Source organism: Delphinapterus leucas, chromosome 18 (assembly GCF_059928025.1).
Source record: "Delphinapterus leucas isolate spDelLeu-1000000601 "Yukka" chromosome 18, BTC_Dleu_Yukka2, whole genome shotgun sequence".
In the NCBI taxonomy this organism is placed as follows: Eukaryota; Metazoa; Chordata; class Mammalia; order Artiodactyla; family Monodontidae; genus Delphinapterus; species Delphinapterus leucas.
In genome coordinates this window covers 26,826,865-26,839,540 of record NC_143146.1, presented here as the reverse complement: position 1 = coordinate 26,839,540, position 12,676 = coordinate 26,826,865, and the positions used below count along the sequence as shown (strand labels likewise).

Here is a 12,676-nt window from a genome sequence, read left to right as displayed (position 1 = left end):
TGTGCTCCGCAACGGGAGAGGCCACAACAGTGAGAGGCCCGCGTACCGCAAAAACAATGACAAAAGATATTGTTTGGATGCAAGGTTTGAGTTTTTCCCAGCCTTCAATTTAAAAAAAAATTGAAATAACATTTGATGATGGGGAACATTCTCCTACTCTTCCTAAGACTTCTCTGAATCACTGAGCTCTAAGGATTATGCAGTAAAAACCCCTATGGACTAAGGGAACAGAAATAACCAAGAATAAGCAAAAACAAAATGCTATTCTGTAAACACGTGCACTGAAGATGACAGGAAGTTACATACTTGTAAATAATTGCTTTCCTTAGAAGATTCTTTAAAATATTTACTGAGTAGGGTTTTTTTCATAAATAGCCCACTACCATTAGTGATTTTTCACAAATATACTTAATGCTAACTATATTAGCAAATTTATACTATCAATTCCAAATTTGGACACCTTTCATCTAAAGCTATACAAAACACGTTAAAAAACAATAATGAGAACAAGTAGCAAAACACGCTAGAAAAGTTTTGTAAAAGCTATAATTAGTACACTTCAATTTCAGAATCCAAATCTTGACATAAACAGATCCTACACATAATCAGGGTTGTAGATCTCACCAGAATTGCTCAGCACTATACTAAGTAACAGCCCTTATATTGTTATTTTATTCCTTAGTTACTTATTATCAAGGAGGATAAAAATAATCAAAGTAAATATTTAGATGCTGCTAAATTTAGTGGCATAGACTAAGCCACACAAATTCGGGAGGGGGGCATATATGGAAAACTCTGGAGGTTTCATAGTAGAGGTTAGAGAGATTTTCAATCTTTAAAAGAATGACTAGAAATCTGTTAGGCAGAAGGAAATTACTCCAGAAAAACCACCATCAAAAAAAAGAAAAAAGAGGCAGGAAATAGCAAGAGACAATGAACAGAAAAGGGCTCATTAGGGTAGAAAGGAACAACTAAAGCAGAGGTAACAGAACCACAATAATTGAGGTATGATGAGTTACGAATCAAGCAAATTCAGCTGAGGAAATGAAAGTTTCTGTACGAAGTTAACATTAAAATAAGTCTGAGAGTAGAATGGTGGCAGTGTAAACTAGAGGAGGGGGATGCCAGTCCAGAGGCCAGGGAACTGAAGGAGACAACTGGACTACAAACACAAGTGAATGACTCTAAGGCTTCTAGACTGCACAACAAGGAAAATAGTGGCATCACTTCCAGAGGTGGGTGGCTAGGAGGAGAAACTAATTTATAGGGGAAATAATGAATCATTTTAGGCATTTTATGCCTAAAGTAATGCTGAGGTACCCAAGAAGAAAACGTAATATACAAAATGAGATTCATACTCAAATTTCTAGAATTGCCAAAGTTTAACACAGTAAATAGGAAAATAATATACTGAAGAACCAGTGAAGACAGCAGGTCAGCTATTTCATGGGATGCTCTAATTAACTATAATGTCAATTTCCCACGTAATCTTCATAATGGAAGGAGCCATGGACTAGAAAGAAATCAAAGACCCAGATTCCAGTCCTAGCTCAGTAACTCATAGTGTATAGGTCAATCATAAAACTATTTGGGGGTTACCTTCCTTAAGGTGAGGATAGAGAAATGAGAAAGATTATCTAATTCTAATATTCTGTGATTTGACATACCTCAAAAAAGACTAAAGATCAGGGCCATTCACTCATACCTAAACAGAAAAAAATAACACATCTACACAGAACTATAAGACAGGTCCAAAAATGTTCTCAATTTAATCAGCATTTGCTCCCCTCATTTAAAAAAAGAAATGACTAACTATATTGTCAGGCTATACACAATAGCTGTTTGTAATAAATAAAAAACTTATTTACATCATTCTAATTTACAAAATACTCTTTAAATAATTGATTTTATTTAATCATCATAAAACCCCATAAGACAAATATTACCATCACCATTTTACTGATGAGGAAAAGGGTTCAGAAAGGTTAAGAGCACTGCCCAAAGTCATGCAGTTAGTAAGTGAAGAGCCAGAGCTCAAACTCAGGTAAAATTCCTAATTCATGGCCCTCTCTATAAGGTTGTCAGAGTTTTCAAATTAAAATGTATGATATCTCTAAAGAAAAAATAGTAAATAAAAACTAAAAACAAAAAGAATGGAGCATAAGGAAATACAGTGAGCAGCAAGTATTAAAATGCTGATGCAAAAAGCGGTAGGCAAATATTTTTCTTTTTCAGCAAATGGAAAGCAAAAAGGTAGGAATAAAAGATACAATTAAGAAGCAAGAGTTTGGAACGACGAAAAAAATTAAAAAATTAAGATGCCACCTGAAAACATTTATGAAGCCAAGACACACACATCATGCTATTCTTCTTACCTTTTCAGTTGCTGAAACAGATGGCTTTGATACAAAACCCAACCTGTCCTTCACAGATAACTTAGTTACATTCTAAAAAAATTAAAATGGACATATTCAGTGTTTCCCCAAACATATAAAAGTCTGTAGGGATTTTGAACATTCTGATTTTACTAACATATACTGACTCTGTAAGTATACTGATGTTAATAACAAAACCTTGGGCCTTCCGCAAAGACAGAGACAGAAAGAAAATGTTTGGAAAAACAAACAGTATACAGTATTACTCAATCATGGAAAATTATGATGTAAAATAAGAGGTTTGAACCAGGTGGTTGCTAAAGTCCCCTCCAGTGATACAGAACCATACATTCTTAGAATCCTATGTTGACAAGTAGAAAGTTTGTACATTCTAAATATTAGAGCTGAGTAGTTAAAATACGTGCCTGCTTTGTGAGCTTAAAACAAACGCCATTCTTTCCTAAAGTATGTTTGTTTTATAGCCAAATACACTGTATTTGGTGATGATTTGGGATAGCAGGATTGGAGGGGTTTTTTTTTAGTACCTAATAATTTACTAATTTACATTCTGCATGTTTTTATAAAATCTCAATATCTTACTCTTCAGGAATTATCTACAAAGACTTATTTTAACAAGGTGGCATCCATTAGCTAAGTAGGATACGACATCCTAACTATTTCACACAGCAAATATTGAAACATAAGAGACTGAGGGTGCAGAAACAAGAAAGTGCCACTCAAGTGTGGAAGGGAGGGAAGGGAATGGCATATGGAGAAGAGAATTTGAGAGTCAGGAATAAGTGATGCAAAGTTCTGAGAGAGCTGCATAAGTAACTTCAAGGTTTAAGCCTTCCCTTTCCAAAAGCTTTCAGTTCAGTCTACTGCATAATTATCTCTGGAACAACATTCTAGTTAAGTAAAAGATGATGGGAAAAATAAGATTTAATGTACTAAAACTTTACATTTTAGACAGTTTTGCTGGAAAATGTCTCCTCTACAAAGTGAAAAAGTATTCTCATAAATAAGTATTACCTACAGGAAAGAATTTAAGATTCAAATACTATAGGAAAACTAGACTGTGAAAACGTTATGGTAATGGTAAAAAAAAAATTTTACAAGTGGTGTTCAAATACGAATAGACCATCATATTTCTACATAAAACGTATATATAATACATACATACATACATATATATATATATATATATATATACACACAGACACACACTCAATTAATTATAATTCAAATCACCAAGGGAAACTAATTGACTGAGAACCTATTACATGACAGGCACAGTAAGACTTTTCATTTACCTGAGGAAGTTCTGAACTGGCACTCTGGCCTTCTGCTGGTTCAACAGTACTTGAAGGTACCGGACCCAACCGCTCTTTGACTGACTGCTTCACAACAGGCAAAATGGGCTGCTGGACTAAAGGCTGCATTACCTCAGAACAAGAAAAACATGTTAAACAAGTTGATTAGTTCATGAGCATGGAAGGTAACCTTTGTTATTTTGTTACTAAGTTGCCCATGCAGAGAAAGTTTTAAAAGTGCAGCTTATAATCAAAACCTAACCACCTCCCAAATTCCTTCATGCATGTATACAGATGCATAAAATATTTATAAAGTAGAGGAAAAAATAAAAATCTGACCTTCACTATCTTCTGTCTCTTTTTTTAGTTAACAGAAGAAAGATAAACAGAAAAACAAACTGCTGTAGTACACCTCTGCAAACAATTAAACTTTACATATTCATTGGCTCACTGATTGAAAGAGAGAAAAAGAGAGGGAAGGAAGGATTTCCAATATGAACCCACAGTCTGAGTTTCTAGAATACACACAGCTACCATGTACTGGCGTATCTCCCATGTAACAGGGACTGTTCTATAGGCTTTACACATATCATCTTATAATCATCTAAACTAGGGATTAATGTCATAATAAAATGAGAGAACAGGTTAGAGAAGTTGCTTTTAAAAAACACTGTGCCAAGGGCTTCCCTGGTGGCGCGGTGGTTGAGAGTCCGCCTGCCGATGCAGGGGACACGGGTTCATGCCCCGGTCCGGGAAGATCCCACATGCCAGAGCGGCTGGGCCCGTGAGCCATGGCCGCTGAGCCTGCGCGTCTGGAGCCTGTGCTCCGCAGCGGGAAAGGCCACAACAGTGAGAGGGCTGCGTACCGCAAAAAAACAAAAACAAAAACAAAAAAACAAAAAAAAAACACTGTGCCAAGAGCGTTCCAAGAAAAGCATTTAATTTCACACAAATTTCTCTCTTACTTTTGGAGAAGTAGTTTGTAACTGCTGGGTGCTTCCTTCTCTGTGCCAATAAACCTTAATAAAGCGATTGTTTAGCACTGCTTCTGTACTTGATATTGCTTTCTTTGCTTCTTCATATGTTGCAAATTGGATAAGGGCACCTTCAGGATCACCATTATAGGCAACCTAAGATTTAAAATATTAAGCACAGTGAATTTGCAAATGAATCTATTGCTTTATACAGTAAAATTCCCCAAGAAATGAAATATTGGTCCTCCAAGTAAGAGTCTATCTTTACACTTCCTTATATCTGGATTATTACCGTAGCCTACTTTCACTCCAGAAGAAATGGTAACTGAGGACCGTTCAGAGTGGAATCAGAGCCTCCTCTATATAACACTTAGTAGAGAATGCTCACTGCACAAATGTTAAATACAAGCATTAGAATGTTTCACTTTTTACCCCCAATATTAAGGCTATGAGAAATAATCCTTATGTCACTGAGTGACATGACTTAGATCCCCAGAGTCAGAAAAAGTCAGTAAACTACTTTGAAAGGAGTGATCTCTAATTGAAAATCACAGAAAAATCCATCTGTAAAATTTTCCAAATTGGTAAACCTCACAAAAATATTTCCAAGAGCGTAAGAAAATTTAAGGTGGGCAGGGGGAGTAAGATCTACAAAACAATAGCAACAATCACATTTTACACATAAGGAAACTAAGATTCAAAGAGTACGTGATTCTGTAGATCCATACAACGAGTAAGTAGTAGATCCAGGGCTTTTTAGTGTTCAATTTCCTGTTCTTTCAATAATACCAGTACTTTCCAAAGTATGTTATATAAACTACTGGTGATGCAAAGCAATACAAAATAGGGATTAAGCACACAGACCCTGAATCAAGCAACCTCGCTCCAGATAACAATACCCACTCAGTAGTTAAGAATTAAATAGTAATTCATGTAAAACAGAGGGGGGGGCAGTTATATTAGGATAAAGCTAAAAGGTTTCTTTAAACTAACTTTCAAATATATGTATTTTATAAATAATAATGCAGGTAGTATACAGATACAGCAGTAGGACCTGTACAGAGATAAGATACCAATCTCACCAGTAACTGAGGAAATACAAGTTGAAACAATAGTGAGATACCATGTTTTAACCCTCAGCTTTAAACTTCTTTAAATTTAATATTACTAATGTAGTTAACTGTGTAAGGAAAAGTACTTTTTAAAGTCTAGATCTAAACGTGGTAGATAAATCGAATTGCCATAAAAAGATATTTAGAGATATTCAAGATGCAGTAAATAACTACAGGGTAATATGTATACTAGAGACCCACATACTTTTAAATATGTACATATTTTTAAGTTTGCATACTGATTTATATAGGTAGATCCATACTCACAGAAATACAAAACAAAAAATCCAAAATAACACATGGTAAATTGTTACCAATAAAGTAATAATATTATGGGTATATATGAGAAGAATGGAAGAGACAGAGAGCTGAACACATTTTCTTTAAATTCTATGTAAATCTCTACTGCCCCACCCTTTTTTGTTGAACTTTCTTTTCATTTTAGGGATTGACTGACTGACTGATTTGGCTGCGTTGGGTTTTCGTTGTTGCCTGAGGGCTTTCTCTAGCTGCGGCGAGCTGGGGCTACTCTTCCTTGCAGTGCGCAGGCTTCTCATTGCGGTGGCTTCTCTTGTTGTGGAGCACGGGCTCTAGGCACGCGGGCTCAGTAGTTGTGGCTCGTGGGCTCTAGAGTGCAGGCTCAGTAGTTGTGGCGCACGGGCTTAGTTGCTCCGCGGCATGTGGGATCTTCCTGGACCAGGGATCAAACCCGTGTCCCCTGCATTGGCAGGTGGATTCTTAACCACTGCACCACCAGGGAAGTTCCTCATCTATTACTTTTATAATATTATTTTTTAAATGGAAAGAAAACAAATTTTTCCAAATATCAACTTAAGCTGTACTAACATTTATTCTTATCCAATTATGGGAAATAATTTAGTTCAAAAGAATGCTGCACAAACTGGAGAAGAAGCCCAACATTATTTGAACTTTCAACATATTACATAATGTAAACTCAATACTAAATAACCTCACAAGTAACATATACCTAAGCCAAGGTCTAATTTTAGGGGAAATCAAATACAAATTACACTGATATTTATCTTAAAAGATGTTCAAAAGTGGAAGAGAAAAAAGTAAATGTTTAAACTGATTATGGATTACCTGGTATATGGGCCCCCAAAGTATCTATTAAATGTGTCCCACCATAGGGGCAGCAAAAATAAATCTGACTGAAGCATTCTGCTAATGTGAAACTAAGGAAATGAAAACTACTTTAAGATTAGATTTTACCACTGTGGTTATTTAACTTTGCTGTAATTTTATGATAATCTCTATTAGGTAAAAAGTGTATAATAAGATCAATCAAGTCTCCTGCCTTTTGAAAGTAAATAGGTTATTCAAAATCACACATTTTCCTAAAATAAAAAGTTTCACTTCATATCCAATTTTCTAAACTTAAAATATTACCAAAGTTTCCATAATATTTTCTTATAAAACTATTTTTCTTACTATATTAAGATTCCCTCTCTAGATAATTAAGCAGAGACAACAGAATCACTTCAAAGCTCTTACCTGTAAGTTAACCAAGGTTCCAAATCGACTAAAATGCTCATTAAGTTTGCTGATATTATTTAATTCTGGAGGAACTTTTCTAAGTTCAAGTTTGGTATTTTCATTTCCAAACTGAACCTTTTTCTGGAAGCCTGGGCTGTTTGTTCTATTAAAATTTGGCCTGTAACAAAAATCAAGTTAATTAATACAATACATTCATTTATAAATCCTGATCCCTATCAAGTACAAAGGAATAAAGTTTTGCAACTTAAGTTCAATTTTTTTTTCAAAATGGAAATTGCTAGTTGATAAAGGGAATTTTTTTTTTCCTCAAAAAATGAAGTTTCCAAATGAGTAGTGTTCATTATCTTTTATGGAAGCCAAATGAGAAGGTTTCTTCCTCATCATTTGTTCCTTTCCACTTCTATTCCACTCCTACTTAAAATTCTTAGCAGAAAAGTTCTTAGCACCCTCTTTGAGTCAATTTGCCTATATAACCTTTGCCATTTCTGCAAAGGCTAACTTACTGAGATATTTCCTACTTCAAAACATTGATTAAAAGCAAGAAATGACTGTCTCGACCTCCTTCCAATTAAAAAAAAAAGTCAGAATTGTAGACCATACGTTTGACACTTGAAGAAAGGGGGTCAAAACTGTGGCCCAGGGAGGTTACATTGCTTGCCCTAAATCACAGAATTAAAGGCAGAAACAGAACTAGAAATTATCCATTATTAAACATATGTTAAAGCTCTAAAAGTGTGATCTCAGTCTTTCCTCAAACATGCAAATTTGTAAATGAATCATCAAACACACAGCCTCCCCTACCCCCACAAAGGCTGCTTTCTAACTCCTAACAGGAACTGCCCACATGTAAAGCCTCCTCTCATACCTAACCCTTCCTTCCTTCCCTAAGAGTAGGCTCATGACTATCCTTTAAACAGCTAGTATTCGACAACATTGCTAAGTTAAGGGGTGGGTTGTTGTTGTTTTTGTGAAGGTAGGGGGAGGTACAAATAGGAAAAATTATGTGCTCAACCACCACACCATTTCTATAAGAAAGTACCTTCCAAGTACCAGACAACTAACTTACATATTTTTAGAAAACAAATACTATACACTTTAGTTGGGGACTGCCTACAGAATAAATTTTATTTTGAAAGAGACCACTATACTGTCACAATAATACTGCAACGATCCTAAAGATCACTGCATAATAAAATTCCTCAATTTCCCCTGCCAGCTTACTTATCAAACCAAGTCTTCTTTGTAGGAACTCCAGGCTCCCCAGAACCAATGGTTCTTTTTCTTGACTCTGAATCCACTACTATCCTCATACTGCTTTTATTAGGAGGCTTTTCTGTTTGAAACAAAAGAAAAGAAAGCATAGATTAATATTTTCTGTTAATCGTAGCCACTTCCTTAAATCTGCATTAAAAACAAAGTTCTGGATTTTTGTCCAAATATACATTTTAGAAGAAATAGAAATATATGTACATCTAAATACAGTCATCTAAGGGATTTTAACTTATTTTGAATTCCTTTCACACTTAACTGAACAATAATCAGTAATTCTCATATGTCAAATTAATAATAAATAAATCATCTTGGGGCTGAGTTTATAGTTTTGAAATTAAATGCACAATCTACAAGATTTAAAATTTAACACTAGTCTAGTAACCCTAAGACTCAATAACTTGGAGTTGTGACTGAAATGAGTTGCTTATTTAAACATCAGCATATTAACAAAATAAAATCATGTTAAATTAAAAAAGGTAAATATTCAACATTGAAATGCAGTGCAAAAGAGCTGTAAATATGTGCTACTTTCAACATTTTACATACACTTAGATGGAGTTTGACAAACACAAAACTACATTTAACCTGTTATTCCCAAATGACGCCAAAGTTTAAAACATGCTAACATTAGTCCACACGGAAAAAATATATTTTAAAACTCCTTTCTTAAAAGATGGATAAATTGGTTATATAACTCCTATTCTGAGTATTTCTAAACATATAACCAAAAGAACTTAGGATCTGTTTCAGCACAGTCTCTCTTATGGCTACCACTATAACCTCCATGCAGGAGATCCAAATCTGTTCTTCCTCTCAATGAATGACATAATCATCTGCCCAATTATCCAAAACAGAAACCTGGTGTCTTTCATTTCACCTTCTCCATTACCCCCATTCTAAGTCCCCAAATTCAATAAATTAAAGGTGTTGTCAACTCTTTCCACTAAACTTAAATCTCTTACTTCCCACTGTTACTACCCTAGTCTAGCTACTTATCATCTCTTTTCTAGAATTTTTCAAACGCCTTTAATTGGCCTCCTATCTCCCCACCCCCATATCCCTTACTCCCTCTGTTCCTAATCAAAAAGATCTTCCAGTTTCACAAAAGTAGCACAGGATATATGTGCTTTATTGACCCCCTTTTTCTGGCTAACTCTGACTTATCCCACATCTGTACAGCAGATCAGGTGGAAACATCCAGTATCTGGCATTGCTGGCATTCACAGTGCAAGTTGTAGTTTCTTTGCCAAGTGGTATCTTCACAGGACCAGTTCTGCAACAGAATTTCTGGCCATATTCCTGCCTCCTAAACATGTTCACTAGCCCTTTTAAAGAGTCTCTGAGCTATCCAATATCCTTTTGTACTTTAATATGTTCTTTATCTGAAGGTTCACCAAGAAAGGCAGTGATGTGTTTGCTCCAACTCATCTGTATTCTCTCACTCATATTCTCTTTCACTGTTATTTATTTAAAAGGAGTGCTTAACACACAGAAGCAAGTTCCTCTTGATATACAATTAGTAAATGTGTCTATTAGTTGTATTTACTGTGTTTTCCCCTGATATCTTTTTAATAAATTGTTTTTCTGCTTAGCATTTTCAGCACTGGTTTTGTTGATGGCAAATGAAAAACCACTTAGCCCTTCTTCCTACCTATCTATATCCAGTCAAGGGAGTGTCTATCAAGTTCTCCACTGCCTTAGAAATCTAGAAAGTACAATTATCACTTTTTTGATTCCAAGGCATCAAAAGGCCTAAAGTTTTTTCATTTGTTTAATAACAATAATTTCCTATAAAGTTGAAAGTATGAAGCATAAAAATATAGTTATCACATAATAGTCTGTGACAAATGTAAATGAGGCCATCTATAGGCTATTAGAAATGTATAATAATTATATAATGAACAATATTATAAACTTTTAATTATGTATATGTCCCAATCCAGGCCAGTAAATTTCAAACCAAATGGGCAATAGATGAGAACATTTTGAGGGGAGGAGGACTGAAAAAAGATAAGGCAACAAAAGTATAGGTCATCCTCAATTTAAATGGTTTGCTAAATCAGTTGTCTGGTACATAAAAACAATGTTATTAATGGAAAATATATTCCTAAACCAGCTTACAGAAATAGTACATGATGTACCTAAAGAAATTTAAAAAGTAATAAAATAATCATTATGTATAATGATTCTATAAGAAAAGGCATTCAAATTTCTAAGTAGGCATACCAGACATTTATATCTCAATAGAGCCATTTCCTGTAACTTGTAACTACATGCATGTGGAGCTGAAATTACCATAATTCCAACTTCTATATGGTAAGATTTATGTGCAAGGGGTTTGATCCTTCTGTCTTCTCTCAATCACCAGCAAAAAACTGTCCTAGATTTGGGATGGGTCTAATAAATGTTGATCTATAGTGGCATACATTTATGCCACTCCAAAGCAGCAAGGTAAGAAAGAGATGATTTGATGTCAGAGGTTCCAGCAAGAGCAAGGAATACTGGTATAATGAAAAGAAAATGAGTGCTAAGTAGTGACCCAAAGAAGGAAGGGGTTTTCTCTGAACTAGTCAGGTAGGAGACACTCAAGGGATGAGTAAATACCATGAACAGCCATAATCTTAAGTGGCTACTTTTCAATTACAAACAATCTTATTTCCCTTACGTAAAAATTGTTAAGAAACCTTTTTTCTATTGCTGTTATTAATGAAAGTCATTAGAATGCCTCAAGGAGACTTTAAAAGGTGTGGGAGGAAAGGGACATCCACATGAAATGTTGTCCTGTGATCTCACAGGATAGAAATTAAAATGTTCCTCAGTCCTCCACCACAGAAAGTTCTCTGAACACTCAAAGTAGATGCTCAGAATCTGACAGTTTCTAATGAACAAACAAAAAAAGTGCAAAGTGTAAGTAAACACAAGTTTACTAAACCACATTAGGTACAGACTGTTACTTATTTAAACAAGTTGGACTTTTATTCACAACTGACAATGCATGACTTTTTTTTTTTTTTACTAGAAATAAAAGATGGCAAGGAAAGATTGGAAAGAAAATGGGATTTAAAAGTTAGTTGAAGTAGTTAGGAAAAAAGATATATTTTTATTGGCCTGTATAATATTTTCTATAATGTCTGACAACATTGCTCCATCTTTCAAATTAATGTGAACTCTCCCTCCTCTGAACCTTTGTATCAGTTTGCACCTCTGTATAGCACTTTTCCTGCCCTGGCTTGTGGACCAGTCTAAATTCTATCTTCTTCTCCCACTTAGAAATTATACCAAAAAGTCTGTCTCCTCTAAGAAAATTTTAAAAGCTAACAAGTCACTTTCTAAAATATAATTCTTTTTGCTTAAAGTATTATAAGCAAACCAGTATCAAATTCTAACATGTCAAAAGCAAACAAAAATAAAATATGTATCAAGCATTAAATTTGTAAGCTAATTTCATGATCTAAACTACAAAAGAATTTATCTTTAGGAATTAAAGCATTATTCTTAAAGAGTTTAAATGAACCAATTAAGACTGCAAATGATAGCATATACCCCCAAAAAGCTAGAAAATAAGGACTTTGGGGAAATTCCTTTCCCCTTGGATGACAGAATAAAATGTCACCAACACCACAAATAGGGTACCACACATTACCTTTTCTCTCATGTGAGACCAAAGGATCCAAGGAACAAACATAAGTATCATCCCTTACTCAACTCCAATAAACACAGGACTGACTGTTCTTTTCAAATGCTTTGCCACTCTTGATATTATGAAAATGATAAGAAGAAAAGATTCATCATAGTACCTCTGGGTGGCAAATCCATATCCCCTGATGTTAGTCCTATCAAGTTAGGCCTTTGCGCATGCACTCTGTGTCGATACATTGGTCTGGAAGTGTTTGTTATGCTTGGGGCTTCAGGATTGTAACCATCTGTGTCATATGTATCTGGTAATACAAAAACTGCAATTAAAAAACAATTATAAAACTCCTCTTGGTAATTTTTTTATACTGATAATAGAAAAAGTCAACTACGTAACATATTACTAATTCATAACTAACGTGCATATGTATTTTTAAAAATAGTCTTATAAAAATTAAATATTAAAAACTTAGTTTTTT

At 34.6% G+C, this 12,676-nt stretch overlaps 1 protein-coding gene across 18 annotated transcripts in view; it reads right to left on the bottom strand.

The window, feature by feature from the left end:
• Positions 1 to 12,676, bottom strand: part of RBM26 (RNA binding motif protein 26) — an 84,283-nt gene that overhangs the window by 35,359 nt on the left and 36,248 nt on the right. For 9 of the 18 annotated variants that reach the window (XM_089899427.1, XM_022576970.3, XM_089899424.1 and 6 more), the window contains exons 9-14: positions 12,362 to 12,517; positions 8,514 to 8,625; positions 7,290 to 7,449; positions 4,654 to 4,818; positions 3,689 to 3,820; positions 2,376 to 2,447 (exon numbers count right to left, since the gene is read on the bottom strand). In XM_089899427.1, the coding sequence (XP_089755553.1) occupies positions 2,376 to 2,447; positions 3,689 to 3,820; positions 4,654 to 4,818; positions 7,290 to 7,449; positions 8,514 to 8,625; positions 12,362 to 12,517 (797 nt within the window). The remainder of the gene's footprint in view (positions 1 to 2,375; positions 2,448 to 3,688; positions 3,821 to 4,653; positions 4,819 to 7,289; positions 7,450 to 8,513; positions 8,626 to 12,361; positions 12,518 to 12,676) is intronic. The other 9 variants (XM_022576964.3, XM_022576968.3, XM_022576965.3 and 6 more) reach the window with 6 other exon arrangements.